At 37.0% G+C, this 22,948-nt stretch overlaps 5 protein-coding genes, 1 long non-coding RNA gene and 3 pseudogenes across 12 annotated transcripts; 6 read left to right on the forward strand and 3 right to left on the reverse strand.

Moving 5' to 3' along the window:
* Window positions 1–230: 230 nt before the first annotated feature.
* Window positions 231–1,181, forward strand: LOC147942000 (putative cysteine-rich repeat secretory protein 6). Its single transcript, XM_087460257.1, has 2 exons — window positions 231–1,010; window positions 1,109–1,181. The coding sequence occupies exons 1-2, from the start codon at window positions 245–247 to the stop codon at window positions 1,168–1,170; spliced, it is 828 nt and encodes a 275-aa protein (XP_087316383.1). The 5' UTR covers window positions 231–244; the 3' UTR covers window positions 1,171–1,181.
* Window positions 1,182–4,130: 2,949 nt separating this feature from the next.
* On the forward strand, window positions 4,131–5,742 carry LOC147942001 (uncharacterized). Its single transcript, XM_087458713.1, has 5 exons — window positions 4,131–4,368; window positions 4,999–5,060; window positions 5,173–5,225; window positions 5,539–5,628; window positions 5,724–5,742. Exons 1-5 carry the CDS (start codon window positions 4,131–4,133, stop codon window positions 5,740–5,742), a joined length of 462 nt encoding a protein of 153 aa, XP_087314839.1.
* A 954-nt stretch (window positions 5,743–6,696) lies between these two features.
* LOC104705214 (uncharacterized) lies at window positions 6,697–8,271 on the forward strand (annotated as a pseudogene).
* A 1,272-nt stretch (window positions 8,272–9,543) lies between these two features.
* On the reverse strand, window positions 9,544–9,798 carry LOC147942002 (uncharacterized). Its single transcript, XR_015562717.1, has 2 exons — window positions 9,735–9,798; window positions 9,544–9,638 (listed from the first exon to the last, which is right to left on the reverse strand). It is a non-coding gene; the product is annotated as an uncharacterized LOC147942002 (long non-coding RNA).
* Window positions 9,799–12,829: 3,031 nt separating this feature from the next.
* Window positions 12,830–14,116, forward strand: LOC104714713 (cysteine-rich repeat secretory protein 4-like). Its single transcript, XM_010432159.3, has 2 exons — window positions 12,830–13,817; window positions 13,957–14,116. Exons 1-2 carry the CDS (start codon window positions 12,872–12,874, stop codon window positions 14,028–14,030), a joined length of 1,020 nt encoding a protein of 339 aa, XP_010430461.2. The 5' UTR covers window positions 12,830–12,871; the 3' UTR covers window positions 14,031–14,116.
* Window positions 14,117–14,385: 269 nt separating this feature from the next.
* On the forward strand, window positions 14,386–15,785 carry LOC104703981 (cysteine-rich repeat secretory protein 4-like). The gene is made up of 2 exons (XM_010420082.2): window positions 14,386–15,367; window positions 15,493–15,785. The coding sequence occupies exons 1-2, from the start codon at window positions 14,470–14,472 to the stop codon at window positions 15,561–15,563; spliced, it is 969 nt and encodes a 322-aa protein (XP_010418384.2). The 5' UTR covers window positions 14,386–14,469; the 3' UTR covers window positions 15,564–15,785.
* Window positions 15,786–16,441: 656 nt separating this feature from the next.
* LOC104703983 (uncharacterized) lies at window positions 16,442–18,673 on the reverse strand. 6 transcript variants are annotated; one of them, XM_087460128.1, is made up of 7 exons: window positions 18,317–18,673; window positions 18,139–18,231; window positions 17,961–18,041; window positions 17,713–17,844; window positions 17,031–17,252; window positions 16,846–16,938; window positions 16,442–16,732 (listed from the first exon to the last, which is right to left on the reverse strand). In XM_087460128.1, the coding sequence occupies exons 1-7, from the start codon at window positions 18,548–18,550 to the stop codon at window positions 16,571–16,573; spliced, it is 1,017 nt and encodes a 338-aa protein (XP_087316254.1). In that variant the 5' UTR covers window positions 18,551–18,673; the 3' UTR covers window positions 16,442–16,570. The 6 variants fall into 6 exon arrangements, with proteins under 6 accessions (XP_087316254.1, XP_087316253.1, XP_087316257.1 ...); XM_087460127.1 differs by having other exon boundaries at window positions 17,031–17,256; window positions 17,699–17,844; XM_087460131.1 differs by having other exon boundaries at window positions 17,947–18,041; window positions 18,317–18,659.
* Window positions 18,674–18,905: 232 nt separating this feature from the next.
* Window positions 18,906–20,779, forward strand: LOC104716080 (uncharacterized; annotated as a pseudogene).
* Window positions 20,780–20,877: 98 nt separating this feature from the next.
* On the reverse strand, window positions 20,878–22,947 carry LOC147942003 (disease resistance protein RML1A-like; annotated as a pseudogene). The gene is made up of 2 exons (XR_015562718.1): window positions 22,384–22,947; window positions 20,878–22,309 (listed from the first exon to the last, which is right to left on the reverse strand). The product of XR_015562718.1 is annotated as a disease resistance protein RML1A-like (transcript).
* Between the last annotated feature and the right edge of the window lies 1 nt (window position 22,948).

Here is a 22,948-nt window from a genome sequence, read left to right on the forward strand (position 1 = left end):
GCGTTAGCCACAACTATCGTTGTTCGTTTGGTTGCCGCAGGTACCTACGGCATGACGCTGCAGCAAACATAGCTTCTAATTTTAAACGTTAATTAGATGTGGTGATTAAAAAAGTTGTGTTTGCCGCTGCGGCAGCCGCTACCGCAGCCGCCAGCGTCAACGAAACGAAGAGACCCATTCTTTCTTTATATAAACCTATATGTCATATGTTTTGTTCTTTTCATAAAGTCATAACAAAAGAAAAATGACAAGAATCATCAAACACTTGCTTGTCGCTCTGTTTTGCTTCTTCTTATTCTCTCTCGGAGCCATGTCCCAACCTTCTCAAAATCTAACCGATTGCAACAAAGAACCCGATGCATATCAATCGAACCGCAACACCGTCCTTTCCACTCTTCGCAACCGTTCCTCTCTCGGAAGCTATTATTCCAACGCCACGGCCGGTCTTAAACCAAACACAGTCTATGGCATGTTCCTATGCATAGGAAACATAAGCAAAACATCTTGTTCAGACTGTGTCCATTCCGCAACGTCGGGAATCGCTGAAACCTGCGAGTCTCATGACAGCTCTTTCATATTCTCTGGCGACTGTATGGTTCGGTACTCGGACGTTTCGTTCTACTCGCTCGTAGAAGCTTCACCTAGCACCTCTAGTTACGCTCCGATCAATTCTTCGGATTCTCCCAAATTTTTCAACAAAACACTTCCTGGAAAAATAGACGACCTTGTCCTCAAAGTACCGTCGTCTTCTTCGTCACCGATTCCATATTTTGTGGAAGACCAAGAACACGTGTCTCAACTGGAGGGTTCGTATGATATAGAGGCAATGGCCCAGTGTAGTCCTGATCTTGATCCAAGAAATTGCACCGTGTGCTTGGCACTTCTAGTCCAACAATTCTCCGAATGTTGCAGCCAATCTCGTTGGGCTAGGATCTTATTTCCTAAATGTCTCCTCAGGTATAACATATCCGCTTTGCAACCGAACATAACGAGTCTTGGCGTTAGAAAAGGTGAGCCACAGTACATATAGATCATTTAATTTATCATTTACTATAGTTATGTGATATGGCTTTGAATTGTTTTTTTTTTGCTCTTCTTTTTTTTACAGGAGATTTTATATTTGGGAGAACGTTTATCGCAATCATGATAGCGTTACTAATGGGTTTATGATCAAATCTAGTAATCACCTTCCTTAAACCAAAAGTTGGAATTAATCCCCAAAGTAGAAGTGGTTTTTTAAAATTTAATATTGATTTAATTTTTAAACACTCATAAGTGCATGACCAATAAAGAAGATGGTCAAACTTTACAAGCAAAGATGTTGAACATGTCATAGTCAATAGTGGTATTGATAATAAATATTTATTAACATTAATTATGTAATATTTTCTCAAGTAGCTTTAATTAGTAAATTTCCATTTAATTTCAAAAGTAACTGTTAAGTTTTCCATTTTTTTTTAAACTACATCGCTAACAAAACAATTACCTTTTTTTTAAAAAAAGTAAGAGAGATGCGTTGAGTAATTTTTTGGGTTCACTTGTTTCCTTTATTTTTTAATTTGTTATTAGTAACGGTAACAATGATATTACTGTGCCCTTATTATTATTATGCAAAACAATACTACTTTTATTACATATATAAGTAAATAAATCAATAAAAGGAAACTGATCACAACGGTAACAAAAGATATTACCTTACTCTAAGCAAGAGAGGTGTGCGTTGAGTAATTTATATCAACGAGTCCGGGACTTGTTTCCTCTTTATACTCTACCATCGTCGTTCGTATTCTCTCTGTTTTTTCATCTCTACAGCAGACTACAAACACGGTACCATCTTCTTTCTAATCTCTGATCCTCTCTTCCATATTCTTTCGTCGGCCGCATAGAATCAATCCTCTCTTACATATGCCTATTTCTTCCAATTCGTAACAATGATATATATTCTTGTTTTTTATATTTGCAGAACGATTCGTTTTAAGTAATGGATTCTGCGACTGCAAATAGGCTTAGGGTTTCCACAAGTACGTTTGGGGTCATCATCTCAGCCTGCCACAAGTCGTGTCTCCAGTTCAATGACGAACCTTCTCCTTATTTTTACCGGATCCCTATTCCTCCCCTGATTGTAATTGCTACCTACGATGAGATTTTAAATTAAAAAAAAACCTAATACATCAAACTTTTCCCTGGTAATTTAATTTGTTGGAAACATGTGTAGATCTTAGTAATTTTTTTTGGTAGGCTGTAGATCTTAGTAATTAGTACTAAATATTATGTGTTTTATGATTTATTTAATCTCAGGTTTTTCTTTTACAGAAAAAAAACGTGAATGAATGAGATGATGATGATGGTGGTGAAGGATTCAAAAGCTGCTTTGGAGTAAACTGTAAAGTCAAAAGCACAACTAGCTAACCTAGTTCCTTATTTTACGGTGGAATCAAGAAATCGAAATCTCCTAGACTACTCTAATAACTGTGCCAAGAGCAAGAGGGCGTCCTCATGACATGAGTACTTTTCCATAGCTTACAATTACAACAATCTCCTTCCTCAAATCTCGGGTTCCAAATCCACTCCTCTCCTTGCAACCCCATGAAGATACTGAGGTCAATTTCTTTCCCATCTTAATTTTTTCCCCGAATATTTTTTTCACCCATAGATTTTTATTATTATTATTGCTTTCTATTATTATTATTATTATTATTATTATTATTATTATTATTATTTAACAATAAGAACTTGAATAAGAATTTGTAATACGATGTGAAACTAACCGGATTTTGGATCCAGTCATTCGACCTAGTCATTGATTATTAGAGATTCCATAAGTCTAATTTGTATTCACATTGTTTTGTTAATTTAGTATTCAAGTTCCTATTATTTGTAAAGAAGTTTTGTTTTTTTCATGGATTTTCATTTTTTTGTATAAATCATTTTTCTTCATGAATTTTAAAGTTGTTTACAAAATAACTTAGAATGTTAAATCAACAAAATGATGTGAGAACTAACCGGATTTTGGATCCCGTCATTTGACCTAGTCATTGATCATTAGAGATTCCATAAGTTCAATTTGTATTCACACTGTTATGTTAATTTAGCATTCAAGTTTCTATTATATATGATTTGATTTGTAAATAAGTTTTTGTTTTATAGATTGTAATGGTTTTTAAAAATATACAAAATATATTAGAATGCTAAATCAACGAAATGATGTGAAAATTAACCGGATTTTAGATCCCATCATTTGACATATTCATTGATCGTTAGAGATTCCATAAATTCAATTTGTTTTCGCATTTTGTTCATTTAGCATTCAAATTCATATTATTTTTAAAAAAGAAAAGCTTTTTATTTTTGTTTTTAATGGATTAAAGTTATATATATATATATATATATTTTTTTTTTTTTGCTTTTTATTTATTTATATATATATATATATATATTAGAATGCTAAATCTACAAAATGAGAGAGGTTTAAGAAGAATATTATTAATCTACCAATCTTGTTAAACATCATGGTCACTCTGGTATCTTCAATATTTTGTTAAATTATTAAAATTTGAAACCATTTTTTCAATTACGCCGGTTTATATTAACAATAGAAAACCTCTTATTGTATGTATATATGTTCCCGCTCGAGTGTTCATCACTGTTTAGAAACCCTAAAAACTGCCTCTCGAGAGAAGAGAATTGCCCAAAAATCACTGTCCCCAAAGAGGAATCTATTTGGCTAAAAAGGTACAATCTTTCGTTTCCCTCTTTCACTCTTGGATTTTCTCGAGAATCTACAACGAATTGATCTGTTTGCAGTTTACTCTGTCTCTAATCGAAACTGTTTTGCGACATTAGTCTTATGTTTCTGTCAATTGTTTAGTCTTATTGTGATTTTTGCACATATAAACAGAACCCGCCTTGTTCGTTTTAGCTTCTGTTCAGATCAAAGATTGTTTTTTTTTGTGTGTAAAGATCTTACCTTTTTAACTGTTTCAATGCTAATTTTGTCTCTCAATCATGGCTCTGATTTTGGGGTACTATCTCAATTGATTGATTTTGAAATGTATTCAATGCAGATTCTGTAATCGGAAACATGTCAGGTGATTTGGAGAACTCGGTGATAAACTTGAAACTACTCATAGATGAAGAGAAGAACAAAGTTTGTATTCGCTGAATCCGGTAAAGATTTCGTCGATATACTTTTGAGCTTTTCGACTTTGCCGATGGGAACAATCGTTAGATTGCTGCTGGAGATGCATCAGAAGTCACATTCAGTAGCCATAGGTTGTTTCAACAACATCTATGGAAGTAGTGTTGTGAGTATGGGCATGAAGCATTTCAGTAATGAAGCTTGCAAGCAAATGCTTTTGTATCCTGGGAGTTTGAATCAGGAGAAATGTCTAAAGGTTTAAGCTGAGGGTAGATGATTCCGAGGCTACCAAGTGTTTCATGTGCCCTATGTTTGTGAGAAGCGGACAATGTAGCAAAGGGTATATATAGCAACTTTAATACCTCGAGGTGTATCCAGGGCCGGCCAGGAGGGGAAGCAACCCAAGCGAAGGCTTAGGGTCCCAAATTTTTTTCCCTTTTTTCTTTAGTAATTAAGGCCTTTTTTTTTAAGTTTTATCTAAGCAAATATGTAGAAAAATGTTCAACTTTATAGAAAATAAATAGATTCTTGCTTGAAAAATCAGATTTTAGTATGAATTTGGATCAAAATTTTTAACTTTTAGTGTGAATCTATTAAATAGAGTGTTCATAGTTTTTTTTTAATATAAAGGATAAAAAAAATTTGTTCTAAGGCCTCTAAACCGGATTGTGCATAGGGCACTCAATAATACCGGACCGGCAGTGGGTGTATCTGTGGGAATTTGATGGATGAAGTGATTCAGTTTCAAGGAGAGGCCGAGGAAGCGTAGGAAAAAGGTGTTGAAAGTGGAGTATTCATCATCACTGATGATTTGAAAGTGCAAGTTAACTCTGTTGGGTCAACACTTAATGTTCTTAAAGATATTGGCTATGCAGCTTGCGATAAGTTGGTTGAGATGATTCTCGAGGTTAATCTCCAAGAGGTATGTTTCTTCTTCTACTACAACTATTACAACTAATGTTCTGCTGCAACTTCTTGGTTTCGAATCCCTTGTCTTGTTTTTGTCTTTCTCATATGAAGTCCATTTTTTGCAGGATCATATGCGGAGAGCTTGTGATGTGTGCTTTTCTCAGGTCACTCGAGACAGGTTGTGAGTCTTCCTCCTTGTCCACTTCAAATTCTCCCATACATAAGTTGTGAGTCTAATTCATCCCCGTTAAATTTTATTCTTCCTTGCACACACGATAGAGAAACTAACTAATATCTTCTTTCTTTTTTTGAATGGATTTTGTTGTTGCTTCTTCCTTCTCTAGATGATGCAATCTTACGCGGGTCAATTCCTTTTTTGGAGATTGGATTGGGGTTTGTTTCTGGAGTCCAGAGAGACGACGACCAGGGGTGAGATTTGTTTCTCCAATTTTTTTCAATTTCTGTAAATCTCTCTTGTTATGTTTGCTTAGTAACGAGTGCCTAACTTTAGGATTTAACAAAAAGAGCCAAGAATCAGTTTACGTGGAAAGGTTTTGCCCGCAGCTTGCAAGGAGCTACAAGTGAGTTTTTCTTCGTTTCTCTTTTAAGTTGTTGTTTGATTCAGCCTTGATAATTAACTGTATGGTTTTAATATATTTCTGTATATGTTTTGCAGGTCACAGAGTTGTATTTGAAGAATGAAGAAGAATACTCAAGTCTGCTTTATCTCAGAGAGATGGATTGAAGAGTGAAGAAGAAGACTTAAGCAAATTAAGCAGATCTCACTTTATGGTTTAGGTGAGGTTGAATTCACAGAGAATTTAATTCGTAGAGTAGTACTCGTTTTGTTGTTGATTAACTAACTAATGGGGTGAAAGGCTCTACAGAAAACATAGCTCTGGTTTGATCATAGTGCTCTCCGTATGGGTTTTTTTTTTCCTTTTTCTTTCTGAAATGCTTGTTGTTACTTTTACAAGAATAAGAGATCATTTCTTTGCCTGTTTCCAAATGTTTAAAGATTGGTGTCTCATATGCTTTGTACATCTGTTGTCTACTAGCAGGTAGAATCTGTGAATTGAGAAAAGGCAACCATACGCTGTAGAATTCTGTACAAAGAACCAAGATCAAGCTCAGCTTCAATAATGACGCTGTATCAGAAGATTTAGAAGATAGATTGGTTGGAGAAGGAAAAGAGAGAGAGAGAGAGAGAGAGAGAGAGAGTTATCTGATTTGGCCAGGCTCCTATGAGATGATTACATATCTTCTCAGAACAAGACCTGAACGTTTCAGACAATTAGAGTATGAAGAATTTTAAAACGCTGCGTATGGTGGTTACTGAGGAATTGAATCTCCGGTTATGAATCTCCGGTTATCTAGACCGGAGTGTGATTCAATTGAAATTTCCCAGAATTTGTTGAAGATTTTGTAGTCTCCGAGATTGGTTCAATTGTTAAATGAAACCAAAATTAATAATTAATAACAGAAAGTGAAAGAGAGATGACCGGTTTAAGAAAACCAGCTGTAACCGAATCGACATTGAACCGACTGCTCTCGATCTCGATTATAATAGGGTTTAAACGATTCTGCGATTTTGCTGTTTCTTCTTCACTCTCTAGTATCAATAGTCATTTTTAAAATCGAAGAGGAGGATGAGGAGCTCAGTTGCGATTACGGGGAAGAGACTTCTTCATCGGCATACTCGGGTGATTACAGGTTCGGCTCCTGCTCTTTGCGGTTTTTGTTGCTCGGGACGAGTTTTTTCTGGTCATAGTTATGATTACAGAGAGAGATTGAGCAAAACTCGGCTGAGTGATTTAAAGTTAGATGATGGTGTTGAGTTGTTCAATGTTATGGTCAAGTCTCGTCCACGCCCTTCAATCATTGAGTTCAGTAAACTGTTGAGTGCTATTGCTAAGATGAAGAGGTTTGATGTTGTCATCTCTTTTGGCGAGCAGATGCAAAATTTGGGAATTCCTCATAATCTCTATACTTACAATATTCTCATAAACTGTTTTTGCCTCTCTTGCTTTAGCTGTTTTGGGCAAGATGTTGAAACTCGGGTATGAGCCCGATGTTGTCACGCTGAACTCGCTGCTCAATGGTTTTGGTCACGGGAATAGGATTTGGGATGCCGTTGCTTTGGTGGATCAGATGGTGGAAATGGGATATCAACCTAATACCGTTACATTTACAACTCTTATCCATGGTCTTTTTCTGCACAACGAAGCTTCCGAAGCTGTGGCTTTAGTTGAGCGGATGGCTTTAAAAGGCTGTCAACCGGACCTAGTGACATACGGTGTGGTAGTCAATGGACTATGTAAGAGAGGCGACATTGATTTGGCTTTAAATTTGCTCAACAAGATGGAAAAAAGAAAAATTGAGGTCAATGTTGTAATCTACAGCACAGTCATTGATAGTCTTTGCAAATACAAACATGTGGATGATGCACTCAACCTGTTCAACAAAATGGAAAGCAAAGGAATTAGAGCCAATGTTGTTACCTACAACTGCCTTATAAGTTGCCTTTGTAATTACGGAAGATGGAAAGATGCCTCTCAACTACTTAGAGATATGATTGAGAGGAAAATCAACCCAAATGTAGTCACTTTCAGCGCATTGATAGATGCGTTTGTGAAGGAGGGGAAGCTTCTAGAGGCTGAGAAATTGTACGAGGTGATGATCAAAAGGTCTATAGATCCTAGTATTGTCACGTTCAATTCATTGATTAACGGGTTTTGCATGCACGATCGTCTAAACGAGGCCAAGCATATGTTTTCTTTGATGGTTAGCAAGGATTGCCTCCCAAACGTAGTGACATATAATACTCTTATAAAGGGATTTTGCAAGTGTAAAAGGGTAAAGGATGATGGTATGCAACTCTTCCGCGAGATGTCTCAAATGGGATTGGTTGGCAACACAGTCACTTACACCACTCTTATCCAAGGTTTTTTTTCAGGCTGGCGATTGTGATTCTGCCCAAATGGTATTCAAACAGATGGAATCTGATGGTGTCCCTCCCAATATCATGACATACAACATTTTGCTAGGTGGACTTTGTGATCATGGGATGGTAGAGAAAACATTGGTGATCTTCGAGTATATGCAAAAGAGTGAACTGGAACTTGATATATTCACGTATACTATAATGATCGAAGGGATGTGCAAGGTAGGGAAGGTGGAAGATGCGTGGCGTTTATTTTGTACTCTCTCCCTTAAAGGAGTGAAGCCTAACGTTGTAACCTACAATACAATGATCTCAGGATTTTGTAGTAAACGCCTATTACAGGAAGCAGATGCCTTGTTTAGAGATATGAAAGTAGATAGGCTTCTTCCAGATAGCGGTACATATAATACGCTGATCAGGGCACGCCTTATAGATGGTGACAAAGCAGCATCAGCAGAACTCATCAAAGAAATGAGGAGTTACGGGTTTGTTGGAGATGCTTCGACCATTAGCTTGGTGACCAATATGTTGCATGAAGGGAGATTGGACAAAAGGTTTATAGATATGCTTCCTTACAACAGTTTATCCTCAAGAGAAGAGGAGTGGTAGAGCATCTCTGAGGTGAATCAAGTAATTAATTAATGTTGCTTACTTTGTGATTACATCTCAAAAGAGTTCTTATGTTACATGTGTATACCGTATTTGGTTGCCGTCGTGTGTAAGTTTGATACTGTGCTTTGTGTATTTCAGGAGAGGATGTCAGACATGTCATGAAGTTACTGAACTGTGATTTGGTTAAATTTTTAACCAAAAACGTATCTTATAATTCATTTTGAATGATCGAGCAGACAGTTCCTTTTGGTTCAAATAAACTGACTTGATTTGGTTTCTTAGTTTTGAATTTGTTTCTTTCTTATACAATTCGGAGTTCTAACTAAAACTGAATTTTGTTTGTTAAAATAATTCTAATGTTGTTAAAAATATTAATACGTTGAATAACTAACCGGATGTAGGATTTCTTCTTTTTGGTCTATTAGTTTGGTTTCAATAAATTTAACACCTTTTCAGGTATTATAATTTTTTAACATTTAGTTAAATTTTAAATGTTATTATCCAATAATTTTTGAAGTAGAAAATGTTTTAAAATTTATGTCAACCGTTTTGATTTAATAAAGATTATTTTTAAAAATGGATGTTAAATTTTGTTTAATGTGATAATAAATTGATCTTGACATTTTCTCTAATTTGTTTAATGAAAAATTGAAAGTGTTATAATTATTTTGTTTACTCATAATGTAATATTTAAGCTTTATTTTTTTATCGTTTTGATTTATTATTTAATACAAATTATGAGAATTGTTACATAAACGATTTTACCATAAGCAATTCTTTCTGATCCTAATACATCTACCACATACTGTAAAATTACAGTATTATTAATCAACTTTTGGTAAAACAATTAGGCAAAAAACTTCTAGAGATTAAAAAAACTCATGTTATCTTCTTGAATGGTCTAATACAAACAACGTACATTGACTAAAAGAGTTTTACCTTTCATTTCTTGCACTTCATTGTAGAGTCTTCGATTTTCTTCAAGGACCACATGGTAATTTTTCGCTGCATCAGCCACTCCTTTGAGCTTCAAACCTAGGAGAAATATTATAAATAAGAAACCGTGTACTCTAAAATGAATTCATTGAGGTCAAGCAATGATATACAGTTAGTGACAACAATGAATCTTACCATAGTAATTTAGATCCTCAAAGTATTTCCTCTATGTCATCAATACTTCATGTTTTATAGACATAAAGTAGCATTCAGCTCCCGCCAAATTTCACAGATTCTATATCATCTAAATAACTACCATAGTTGATCAATGTTAATGGTTCGAGTATCTAGGAAAACCTCCTCTGCATAGATAAATATGTATATTCTATATAGAGTCCTTGACTAATTGACCTGGCTAATCAGTATAAATAATTTTTTTTGGTCAACAAAGTACAATATCAGTTCAAATAAGCCAATTAGAAGGAAAATCGTTTACATAGGTAATTAGATGCGAATTGATATTTTTTTTCTAATTTGCTTAATGAAAAATTGAAAGTGTTATAATTTATTTTGGTTACTCATGATGTAAATTTAGATACTTAAGCTTTGTTTTTTTATCGTTTTGATTTATTATGCCATGATAGGTACACGTCCCGTCCTTGCTTACCCTGTTGGAATTATAAGTCGTTTCATGAGCCAACCCATTCGTGATCACTGGCACGGAGTCAAGTGGGTGTTGCGATACATTAAGGGCTCAGTGAAAACAAAACTGCTCTACAAGCGGAGCTCAGACTTTAAGATTGTTGGCTACTGTGATGCTGACTATGCTGGTGACTTTGACAAGAGAAGATCAACAACTGGTTTAGTGTTCACTCTTGGAAGAAACACCATAAGCTGGAAATCTGGGCTGCAGAGAGTTGTTTCTCTTTCAACTACTGAATCAGAGTACATGGCACTCACAGAAGCTGTTAAGGAAGCTATTTGGTTGAAAGGCTTATTGAAAGAGTTTGGATATGAGCAAAAGGGGGTGGAGATCTTTTGTGATTCAGAAAGTGCTATTGCACTCTCCAAGAACAATGTGCATCATGAAAGAACAAAGCACATTGATGTCAAGCTTCACTATATCCGAGAGGTGATTGCAAATGGTGACGTTGATGTGGTGAAGATTTCTACAGAAAAAAACCCTGCAGATATCTTTACAAAGATACTGGCTGTTGGCAAGTTTCAGACTGCTTTGAACTTGCTACAGATCAGGCCTGAGTAATAAAACTCAGGAAACCGAGTCGGGAATCCTGCAACTAGATTCAGAAGGTTCTCTCTCTATTCTTCTCGTGCAAGTTTACGTTTGTCATCATGATTTCAGGTGGAGAATTGTGAAGACAAGGTGAAATCGTGCTGAACAAGCTATGACTAAGCAAGACAAACACACACCCAAGCTTAACTCAAGACCTGATCAAGGTTGGTGTAAACTAAACCATGGTCAGGTATGCTTTTGGGACCAAACTTGGAGGAAACGGACACATTGCAGACCAAAGCATTGTACGGTTTGTCCTCTAGTGATTTCAAACGTTACAGTGGTGTTTGTTCTTTTGTGAAACGGCGTCCTTGGGTGAGCTGGACTAGCGACCAAAGGTTGTTGCAGACTGCTTTAGGTCAGGGCACGAGGTCTGAAGATGTCGCCTATAAAAGGAATATTTAAGGAGAGATCGCAGTAACGGTTTAAGTGTGATAGAGAGAGTGAAGAGAGAAAACTTGTAATAGCATAAACTCATTCTAGTTTTCTCTAAGTATAGGATATTACAGAGTGTGCTCTAAGTGCTAGTGAAGGGCATTAGAGTGGATCACTTGTGGTTCCTATTTGTGTTCTCTATCTGAATATAGTGGATTCCGAGTCACAGACTCGGCCAGACGTAGCTCCCTCGTTAACGGGAGTGAACTGGATAAAGTTTGCGTGTGTGCTACTGCTTTTATTTTTTTTCTTTACTGCAACTCTCTGTTTTCTCCCTCTGTTTCGCAAGATCTCTCTTTCTTTCTTTTCACACTACTCTGTTCTTGGTTGTGTGGTCTTTTTCCCAAGGAAAGTCGACACCTTTGTGTTAAAAAGTCTCATCAGTCACAGTATCTATGATTTAATTGATATACACCATTGGATTTTGTACTATGATTTGAGATTTTGCGATGAACTAACCCGGTCAGGTTCGGTTTGAATTATTAGTCCGTTCTTGAGAGGTCATGCTGATAAGTACGTATATATGTGTATCTGACAGATACCAAAAAGAAATGATGAAATTTGTTGTACATGGACTTGACCAGAATTGTCCCAGTTTTTTAAAGTATGAAAAATGGTATGGTCCATCTTGACCGAATTAAACCGGGTTGACCTGAAGATTTTAGGTCCACCGTAACCAACGTATCTGCCTACAATCCAATAATCAAGAATAAACAACTAAAACATGTTTTGGCTCTTTTTGTGGTTTTTACAGGAAATGGAATATTTGGGGGCACGTTTATTGCAATCATGACAGCTTTGGTGTTACCACTAATGGTTTTATGATCAAATGTAGTGATGATTTAAGGATAGTGGCTACTGGTTTATATTGGTGTTCTCTTAATTTGGTTGACGTGCCATCTGTTGTGTTCTCGACTTCTAAAAGTTAAAAATAAAATAAACATTTGTATATTTATATGTTAGGTTTCAACTTTCAGTGTTATCTGTTGGTAATCCTATAATGTATTCGTATCAAAATAAATAAAGTATATTCATTTCGAATTTTTTAGACTATGTATGTCTCCGTTTTGAGTCAGGGAATGAGGCAAATTGGAAAATGTATACCTCATAAATTTGGTTTTAAAAAATTGTAAATATAATTTCAGACTTGATTTCACGTTGATACTTTTTAACTATATTGATCGGACCAAAATCTAAACATATCTTGTTTTCTGTTATATCCGACTGTAACTAATATCCTAATACTTATCTCTGCATCAAACATGCCTCCCAAATTGTAAGACTAATTGTAAGACCAATAAAAGAAATCGAAAGTCTTCCTAATCAAGTCTTATGTTTTGCTTCCGACAATATTATAACAAACGTGTCAGGTTCAATAATTCTGTATTTATCCTTAAACAAGTCTTTCATCTAGTTTAAATAATTCATAATCCATAAAGTTTACATTTTATACAACAACATGGGCTCAACTATCACTTAAGAGTAATAAAAGAATTTTCCTAGTCAAAGAGTATATATAATACATCTTTTTAATTTACAAGTCTGTCTATTATAAATTTTCTTCATTAATCTCTCATAATTCATAAACAATAAGGAACAAAAAATGGCAACAATGATCCAAAGTCTCTCTTCTCTCTTTTGCTTTCTCTCTCTTTTAGCTCTTATCTTCTCTACAAGCCAAACCATATCCCAATCTGACCACATCCACATGAGCACCTTCTGCAACCAATTCTCCGACAACTTCACACAAGCCAGCGCATACGAGACGAACCGCGATATTGTACTCACCTCTCTTCGTCTCCGTTCCTCTCTCGCGTCCTATTCCAATGCCACGACCGGTATTACTCCCGACATAGTCCGTGGTATGTTCCTCTGTAGGGGAGACATCTCGGCGACATCTTGTTCAGACTGTGTTCAAACCGCAGCCCTAGAAATCTCAAGAAACTGTACTCATCAAAAAGAAGCTTTCATTTTCTATGAAGAGTGTATGGTACGTTACTCGGATTCCTCCTTCTTTTCCCTTGTAGACGAGAGACCTTACATCATTAGGTACTCATTGAGTTATGCTCCTAACTTGGATCGGTTCCCACAAACACTCTCCGATAAAATGGATGAGCTGATCATTAATGCAACTTCTTCCCCATCATTGTCATCAACACCGTATTTCGTAGAGGATGAAGTACGTGTGAAACAATTCGAGGGTTCGTTTGATTTAGATTCACTTGCCCAGTGCAGCCCTGATCTTGATCCAACAAACTGCACAACGTGTCTGAAACTTGCGGTCAAAGAAATGTTGGATTGTTGCAACCAGTCTCGCTGGGCTCAGATCTTTACTCCTAAATGTCTCTTGAGGTACGAAGCTACCGCTTTGTCGTCACCACCTCCACCGTCTCCATCACCTCCACCACCTTCTCCGCCACTTTTTCCTCCATCGCTACTGCCTCCATTAGTACCTTCTCCTCCATCGCTACTGCCTCCATTAGTACCCTCTCCGCCCCTTTTCATGCGGCCGAGTTTTGGCGGATCATTTTCTATTAACGTTATAAAAGGTAAACATATATTGTATTTATACACATCAACTTTATACAGTATGTACGTAAACTATTTTGTTGTACTAATCTAGTTATGAAGAAGAGACTCTATAGAGTAAAACTACTAATCAGATCAACTTCTTTTCGTGTCTTGCAGGAAACGAAATATTTGGGAGAATTTTTATTGCGGTCATGACAGCTTATGTTTTAACACTTATTGGTGTAATGTAAAGATGACCTTATTCTTGTTGTGTGAAGAGTGTGATGTGTTTCCTTCCTTGTCTCGTAAGACACAAACCCCCCTAAACTTTTGTTAATTTTTTTTGTTTTAGTTTTTATTTTTGTCGATTTTGATATTTATTTTAAATGGATTTGTCAAAATCACAATTGTATGGATTGACAGAGAAAAGAAATTGGAGTTTCATACCACAACTATCATCCATAGATTTCATATGGTTTAGATATTAAAGTACATTTTTTTTTGGGACAAACAGATATTGAAGTACAATAAAGATAACATTTTATATACGAAATGATACGACCTCAACGATCACTTTTAAATAACAAGGCATTTGTATAGTCAAAGATTATAATGCATCTTTTAATCGATCTCTCTGCTATAAATTTTCTTCTTGTTTTCTCTCAAATAATTCATAAACAAGAATAAATAATGGCAACAGTGATCAAAAGTCTCTCGTCTCTCTTTTGCTTTATCTCTCTCTTAGCTCTTCTCTTCTCTACAAGCCAAATCATATCCCAACCTGAACACATGCGCACCTTCTGCAGCCAATTTTCCGACAACTTCACGCGAACCAGCTCTTACCGGACAAACCGCGAAACACTTCTCTCCTCTCTCCGTGACCGTTCCTCTCTAAGAACCTATTCCAACGCCACAAAAGGTCTTAGCCCCAACACAGTCCGTGGCATGTTCCTCTGTAGAGGAGACATCACGAGAAATTCTTGTTCCGACTGTGTTCAAACCGCAACCCTAGAAATTTCTAGAAACTGTACTTATCAAAAAGAAGCGTTCATATTCTATGAAGAGTGTATGGTACGTTACTCGGATACTTCCTTCTTCACCCTCGTAGAAGACAGACCTTACATCATTAGATACTCTTTGAGTTCTGCTCCAAACACGGATCGGTTCGGACAAACGCTTTCGGATAAAATGGATGAGCTTATCATCAGAGCCTCTTCTTCATCATCGTCGTCATCATCAACACCATATTTCGTTGAGGATCAAGAACGTGTCACACAATTCGAGGGTTCATATGATTTAGATTCAATTGTCCAGTGTAGTCCCGATCTTGATTCAGGAAACTGCACCGTATGTCTGAAACTTGCGGTCCAAGAAATCTTGGATTGTTGCAGCCGGTCTCGTTGGGCTCAGATCTTTACTCCTAAATGTCTCTTGAGGTATGAAGCTTCCGCTTTGACATCACCGCCTCCACCATCTCCGCCACCTCCGCCACCTTCTCCTCCATCGCTAGTGCCGTCTCCGCCGCTTTTCACGCGGCCACAAAACATACCGAGTTTTAGTGGGTCAACTTCTACTACAGTTATAAGAGGTAAGCATACACATTATATATCATATTTTTATACGTACGTAACCATTTTGTTGCAACAAATCTAGTTATCAAGTAGATATATATAGAGTAAATAATCAGTTTGACTTTTTTTTCTTGTCTTGTAGGAAAAGAAATATTTGGGAGAATTTTTATTGCGGTGATGACAGCTTATGTCTTAGCACTTTTGGGTGTATGAATGTAAAGATTGCTTTATAGTACTCGTATTTAGAAGTGCGAAGTGTAATGTTCTTGTCTATTAAGATCCAAACCCACTAACGTTATGTTATTATTTGTGCTTCAGTATGTTTCCTGTTGATTTCTGATGTTTAATTATGAATGGATTTGTCAAAAAAAGAATTGTATGGATTGAAAGATAAAAGAATTGAAGTTTCGTGTATATATCATCCCTCTTCTTCTATGTTTTTTCCCTAATATTTTTCGTTGTCAAAACTGGTCTTGTATATGTTTTCCCAATCTTGAGATTGTTCCAAGAATTATAAATCTTGTGTAAATATGTCAGTTTTCATTTGTATTTATTTAAACTGTTTATCACAATAAACATTTAGGAAATTATGCATGTCACTATAATAAGCCTGACTTTTGTTTTCTTAATCCCAATTCAAATATCTACGAATTTCAGTGGTCAACTCTTTTTTGGTGACGATTTGTGCCTGTCAACTCTTTAATTAAGTTAAATGTATGTAAATGAATGTCAACTCTTTCGAAATTTTGCCATTTTGTATTATGATTCTGAAAGTTGACATTCATTTACAAATGAGTACATCATTCATGAGTTAGGTAATTACAATTGTACTTTCACATTTTTTACAAATGAGTATTATTTTACTATACTAATTAAATCCTAATAGGTTTTTTTGTTAATTTATCTTGTTAACTAACCATACGTCAAGTCAACACTGAACTTAAGGAAAATAAGTTTTCTTCCATATCTTCTATGTCCGTGTGCAGCTCCACGAACCTATGCTATGTACATCAAACCGTACAATTCCTTATGCTTTAATTTGTCTACGAGTTGGGAATCTTATAAAGTCACTCGAAGCAAAACTTGTGATCTAATTCCAACAGCCAATACTGTCTTCTCTTCAAAGTAAGTTCGATCAATTTTACAATAAAAATTACTTGACAAATGAAAATTCTGAGTTCTTTGGGTAAAAAAGCCCCCGGTTTTATTCACCTTAGTGTTCAAATGATTTCACCAGGAGGCAGCTCTGCAAGCTTCGCTTGAGTACCAAGCACACGTTCCATATCAAACCGAACCTCGATATTCCGAATGCTATATCCCACCACCATTAACCAATACAACAATTTCGCCAGGTCCGCCGCACTTGTTTCTGTCACTTCTGTCTGTGTAAACCACCAATACGTTGATAACAGTCAAATCACATCACACTATATATATAACAAAACACAACTCAAACAAGTGTTTAAGCTGAAGAAGTTATTATTAGAGAACGAACCTTCATTTGGTTTGGGTCTGACACAGCTAGAAGCCGCTTGACAAATGTATTCATGGCCACGGCAACATCTTCGCCTGCAGTGCTTGTAAGCTCCTACAAAATTCAAAAGTATTGCAACTGAGAAAAGCATTGGAATAAAATTTGATGATAATAAACTAAAAAAACTAATATATGAATCCTCGTGCCTTAAGATTTTGGGGTTCAAGAGATTTCAGATACTCCAAAATCTCGTTCTGCTGATTCGAAGACTTTCTCCCCACCATACGGTTGAGTTCTTCGATCTCTGCTTCCAGAAGCTCAATATACTTTTTTGCATCAATCTTCTCAGGACCAGAAATGTTATTCCACCTGATCACTTCCCCTGAAACGTTCTTTTGAGTTCCAGGTGCGTAGTCTTCATCACCCCCCTGGCTTAATCAGAATCAAAAACCAGTGTCACATACAATTTGATACATCAAAAATCAAACACACGCATACTAAAGCAGCTTTATTCAAGTCACCAAAAGAACTATACAGTTGGAATCGAGAAGTCTCTAACTCTCAACTACTTCCCAAACTTAAAAATCCGAGAGACAAAACCAGAATAACCAAAGCTCGCTCTGCCTAAACTTAATATGAACATGTTGTTAGCTCTCTAGCTAACCGACTCAAGAACAGTTGTTGAGCTGTTAACGCAGCTACAATCCACCACAAGTTACATGGGATAATGCTTCTAGACTAGCGTAACACAAGGCTTATCAACAGAGAAGAAGCAGAAGTGTCAAAATCGAAGCAACCAGTGAACAAACTCGCATCAGCATTTTTACAGAACTACAAGCCAAGTGAAATCCTCCAGAAAACAGAAGCTATAAACCTGAAAACGTTCACCTTCTGATCACGTGGCTCAGGAAGAGCAACCTGCTCCAAACTTTGTTGCAATTCAAGACGATATTGAGCGTTTCGGAACATATACCCAGTCATCAATACACTCATCATCAGCTGTGCAAGGTTCTCAGCAACCTATAAAACCCATACATACATAATACGCAAATTCAACACACAAGTAACAAAAAACACAGGACACAAAACTTGTGAAATAAAATAAAAAAACGTATCGCTTACATAAAAGCACTCACAGATGTGACAGTAACCGCAAAAAACTGCGGAGGCAACGTTCCAATCATATTCGTCACAGTTTGTCTCATTGCTTCAACCACCTAATCCAAAACAACATCGAATCAATGAAAAGCTCTAAACCTTTTTATAAAAAAAATTGAGTCTTTCGAGATGATGAAGCAGAGTAAGTGAGTTTACATGTTTAGGTGCACGTTTAACGAACATCTCCATGAACTCAGGCTTCACATTCTGAACATACTCCAGTAATATATCTCTCCTGCTTTTGGGCTGCTGCTCAAAACCAATTGATCGATTCAGATTAGTGTCTAACATCAATCAAATCGAATGCTGAACCAATTTCAATTTTGCGATTTACCCGAGTGCCATTAGGAGGCGTGGATGAATCGGCAGATGAATCAGAAGAAGAAGAAGAACCATAAGCTTTAACTCTCACAACCATCAAACTCCCACTTCCGCTACTACTCTTTAACGGGAAGCTCACAGAGGAAGATGTAGTAGAGAGTTTAGGTTCACGGTTGGCTAAAAAAGACGAAGAAGAGGGTCGAGATGGTGATTGCAAGAGCGAGAATTGCATCGATAACGAACACATCTTCCCAAAGATTCAAACCCTAGTTTTTGGGGGTTTTATCTTGTTGATTTGGTTCGCTACTTTGTTACGCTCTCTTTTGGCTTTTGTTCCTTATCTTCCCAAATTTGATTGTGCTAACAGAGTAATTAACTAGTTTAATCATCGCACAGTTAACCAAACCGGTTTGGTTTTTTTAGTGTTGAACTTACGTAGAGAACCGGTTTCAGAATCGTTTAGATCGAACCGGTTTCAGAATCGTTTAGATCGAACCGGTTTTAGAATATTTCGGATCGAACCGGTTGTGATTTTATGATTTCATTAGGAGTTAGAAAGATGGAGTAGAAGAAAAGAAAAAAAATCAGTCGAAACAACAAAAATGTTGGCTAGGGTTTGGGGATCGGAATCTGCTACTGCTTCTACTAGATTGATCAGACTGATTCATATACGTTCCGCCAAGACACGTACGGTTCCAAAGAGTCTACCTTGTTTGATGAGCCAAGGAACTTTTGTAGGAGAGGAGTTGAAACTGACAAGTGGGTATTATCATATCAAAACCTTAGATAATGCGATTGTTTTGTTCCATGACATGGTTAGATCTCTTCCCTTCCCATCCGTAATTGATTTCAATAAAATTATGGGTGTCATTGTCAGAATGAATCGTCCCGATGTTGTGATTTCTCTATATAGGAAGATTGAAATGCTACCTTATTGTAATATCTTCAGCTTCAATATTCTGATCAAATGTTTCTGCAGCTGTCATGAGTTGTCTTTTGGTTTGTCTACATTGGGAAAGGTCATAAAACTTGGTTTCCAACCTAATGTGGTTACGTTTAGCACACTTCTCCACGGGTTCTGTCTCGAAGATAGGGTTTCTGAAGCTGTAGCTTTATTTGATCATATGGTTGAAACGAGATTAACACCCAACGTCGTAACGTTTACTACACTGATGAACGGTCTTTGCCGTGAGGGTCGAGTTCTTGAAGCAGTAGCTCTGCTTGGTCGTATGTTAGCAATTGGTCATGAACCTAACGCGGTTACTTACAGAACAATTGTAAATGGAATGTGTAAGATGGGAGACACTGACTCTGCCTTGAATCTGCTTAGGAAGATGGAGGAAAGCCACATCAAAGCCAATTTTATACTCTATAATCCCATCATTGATCGTCTTTGCAAAGATGGACATCATAGTGATGCTCAAAATCTTTTCACTGAAATGCTTGAGAAAGGCATTTTTCCCAGTGTGGTTACCTACAACTGTATGATAGACTCTTTTTGTAGATCTGGTAGATGGAGCGAAGCCCAAAGATTGTTGCGTGATAGGGTTGAAAGGGAAATCAATCCTGATATTTTCACTTTCAATGCATGTGTCAAAGAAGGGAAGTTCATTGAGGCTCAAGAATTATACGAAGAGATGCTCCGTAGTAGTGTAATTCCTATACAATAACCTATAACTCAATGGTCGATGGGTTCTGTAAACATAACCGTCTAGATGATGCTAAGCGCATGTTTGATTTGATGGCTAGCAAGGGCTGCTCTCCTAACGTAGTCACTTTCAATAGTCTCATAGACGGATGTTGTAGAGCTAAGAGGGTTGATAATGGAATGAAACTTCTCCGTGAAATGTTGAGAAGAGGATTAGTTGCTGATACTATTTCTTACAACACTCTAATTCACGGGTTCTGTCGAGTGGGAAATCTTAAGATGGCCCAAGACCTTTTCCAAGAGATGATTTCTCAAGGTGTGTACCCTGATACCATAACTTGTAACACTTTGTTGTATGGTTTCTGCGCAAATGGACAGCTAGAAGAGGCTTTGGAAATGTTTGAGGTTATCCAAAAGAGTAAGATTGCTCTTGATACTGTTACTTATAACATCATCATCCATGGAATGTGCAAGGGTAACAAGTTGGACGAAGCATGGGACTTATTTTGTACTCTCCCCATCGATGGTGTGGAGCCTGATGTTCTAACTTACAATATAATGATATATGGGTTTTGTATGAAAGGTACAATTTCAGAAGCAAATGCGTTATTCCGTAAAATGAAGGACAATGGACATGTACCATGTGACTGCACTTACAATACACTAATCAGGGGATGCCTTAGAGCTGGTGAGATAGCTGCATCATGTGAACTTTTCAGGGAGATGCGAAGCAACGGGTTGAATGGTGATGCATCCACCCTGAAACTGGTTGCTGATATGATAATAGATGGTAGATTGGACAAGAGCTTTTTTGATATGCTGTCTTAGTGTTTCTTGTGAAGAGTGACTGTCTTGATTTAGTTTTTATATAGTTTTTATTTAGTTTTTTATACTTACTTGTGACTTGGTTGTAACATGTGGGAGGATTTTGCAGAGGGCGAAAGTGTCTCTGAAGATACATTCACTTGGTTAGTAAATTTGATATATACAAAAAACACTTTCTCTTTATTGTTGAACGTTTAAATCAATCAATACATTTTTTGGTTAGAGCGAATAGTCCTTGGAAATGAGCGGCTTCTCCATGAACTTGGAGGCTACCATACCAATGGCAAAGAAGAGAGGCCAAATTGATGATACTTTGATTGGACCGTTTTCGCCTTTTACGACAAAACAATAGTTGACCGTCGACACAATTAACCCACCAAGAACACAGAACAATAAGACCGTATCTGTGAAACTTCCAAAGATCCTTCTGTAGCCACGTGCTGGAAGGTAGAACCAAGGTATAGGCCACTTGCATCTGAAACTAGCTTTATGGGCTTTGATTTTGTAAGTGAGGTCAAGGATGGAGAGGAAAACAGAGAGAACTGACATTACTAAGGAGATTCTTGTGAAGTAGTAAGGCTTGCGAGTGGAAGAGAGCTGGTCTGTAACCGCTGATGCAATCTCCAGGAGCATGTTGATGACGACGAAGAAGGCCATTACAGTAAGATGCCGAGATTTACTTTTTCGCTTTCGCTTGTTAGATGATGATGATTGTTCATATACGGCCCTTAGTACTTGCTCGATATCTCGGTGATCAGTAGTAGTTTCTAGCTTGCGCATTACTTTTTCCCACACTTCTTCCTTCTTCCCGCGTAAAGATGAACCCACCATGCTGAGACTCAATGGAAGGTTATCACATAGGTCTACAACCCTTTCTGCAAGCTCTTTAAAACCATTATCCGGATAGTTTTGTCTAAAAGCATATCTGCAAAAGATCTCAAGAGCTTCTTCACTAGTTGGAAAATCCACATTGTATGTAGAATTAGAATCGATACCATGTTGCAGCAAGAGCTCTTCGTCTTCTGTGGTCACAATAATCCTACTTCCACGACCAAACCAATTAGTTTCCTTAGCCAAAGCCTCTAATTGCTTTAGATCATCCACATCATCAAGAATGATAAGCACTTTCAGGTTGCTTAGCCTTTCTTCTATCGCACCTAAATGGGATATCTTCATACCATTTTGGTTTAAAATCTTGGAAAGAAGTTTCTCTTGTAACTGTAGCATCAAACCATACTCGTCAAGATCACTATTATAGCTTCCTTTAGTATTCTCCAGAAAACAAGTAAGCTGGAAATGGCTAGAGAGCCGGCTATGTAAAGCCCTGGCGATGGTAGTCTTACCATACCTGCAGGGCCACATATTCCAACAATCATAGTTCCTTCTTCAGTATCAAAATGCAGCAAAGACTGCATTTTCTGCAAATGGGCTTCCATACCAACCTTGTCTTCAAAATCCCTAGAGATTGTTGCAGCGTTTAGTTTGTCTGAAACATCTCTTGAAACCTTCTCAATCAGATCCGCTTCATTATCACTAAAGAAGAGAGAGAGAGGAAAATAAGAATTGATAAATCAAAATTGAAAAAAAGAAAAGAAAAAAGAACAAACCAGTTTCCGAAGTCTTCTCCTACTATGTTGGCAGCATAGTTCAAAGCTTGGCTCCATCTTAACCTCTCCTCCTTTGTTTTATAAGAACAAGCTTTACTAAAACCCATTCCAAAATCTCCAGTCTGTTTCCGCACTTCAGATGAATCTGCTCCATAGAAGACTGTCATCACTATTTGCCCCATTTCTTCCCTGCACTTCATAATCTCCACCAAATCTTCCAAACACCAGCTCGATGAAGCATAGTTCTTGGAGAACACCACGATTGAGATCCTCGATTCCCTAATCGCCTTTAAGATTTCAGGGGCAATGGTTTTGCCTCTCTTGATCTCATGATCATCGAACATGGTAATCCCGTTGTGGCTAAACTGTTTCCGTAAATGACTGAGAAAGGTTTTACGGACGTCTGGTCCGTGGAAGCTCACAAAGACGCCGTATCTCCAGTTGCGTGACGGAGAAGAAGGAGAAGAAGCCATTAGAGACTAGAGTATGGCGAGAAAAGCTCAAGATCAGATATACAAAAATCAAGAACGTCCGTCTCTGCATAAAGCCTTATATGATGATGGAA

The sequence above is a fragment of the Camelina sativa genome, chromosome 7, assembly GCF_030686135.1.
Source record: "Camelina sativa cultivar CO46 ecotype springtype chromosome 7, ASM3068613v1".
Taxonomy (NCBI): domain Eukaryota; kingdom Viridiplantae; phylum Streptophyta; class Magnoliopsida; order Brassicales; family Brassicaceae; genus Camelina; species Camelina sativa.

What these genes read in the sequence shown, in the direction of transcription:
- LOC104714713 (XM_010432159.3), top strand. Translation starts at nt 12,872, where the DNA reads ATGGCAACAATGATCCAAAGTCTCTCTTCTCTCTTTTGCTTTCTCTCT. An exon ending in TTCTATTAACGTTATAAAAG is followed by an intron (nt 13,818 to 13,956) that starts GTAAACATATAT and finishes CGTGTCTTGCAG; the next exon opens with GAAACGAAATATTTGGGAGA.
- LOC147942000 (XM_087460257.1), top strand. Translation starts at nt 245, where the DNA reads ATGACAAGAATCATCAAACACTTGCTTGTCGCTCTGTTTTGCTTCTTC. An exon ending in GAGTCTTGGCGTTAGAAAAG is followed by an intron (nt 1,011 to 1,108) that starts GTGAGCCACAGT and finishes TTTTTTTTACAG; the next exon opens with GAGATTTTATATTTGGGAGA.
- LOC104703983 (XM_087460127.1), bottom strand. Translation starts at nt 18,550, where the DNA reads ATGTGTTCGTTATCGATGCAATTCTCGCTCTTGCAATCACCATCTCGA. An exon ending in CGCCTCCTAATGGCACTCGG is followed by an intron (nt 18,232 to 18,316) that starts GTAAATCGCAAA and finishes GGTTTTGAGCAG; the next exon opens with CAGCCCAAAAGCAGGAGAGA. An exon ending in TTGCGGTTACTGTCACATCT is followed by an intron (nt 17,845 to 17,960) that starts GTGAGTGCTTTT and finishes TGGGTTTTATAG; the next exon opens with GTTGCTGAGAACCTTGCACA.
- LOC147942001 (XM_087458713.1), top strand. Translation starts at nt 4,131, where the DNA reads ATGAAGAGAAGAACAAAGTTTGTATTCGCTGAATCCGGTAAAGATTTC. An exon ending in AATGCTTTTGTATCCTGGGA is followed by an intron (nt 4,369 to 4,998) that starts GTTTGAATCAGG and finishes ATGTTCTTAAAG; the next exon opens with ATATTGGCTATGCAGCTTGC. An exon ending in TCGAGGTTAATCTCCAAGAG is followed by an intron (nt 5,061 to 5,172) that starts GTATGTTTCTTC and finishes CATTTTTTGCAG; the next exon opens with GATCATATGCGGAGAGCTTG.
- LOC104703981 (XM_010420082.2), top strand. Translation starts at nt 14,470, where the DNA reads ATGGCAACAGTGATCAAAAGTCTCTCGTCTCTCTTTTGCTTTATCTCT. An exon ending in TTCTACTACAGTTATAAGAG is followed by an intron (nt 15,368 to 15,492) that starts GTAAGCATACAC and finishes CTTGTCTTGTAG; the next exon opens with GAAAAGAAATATTTGGGAGA.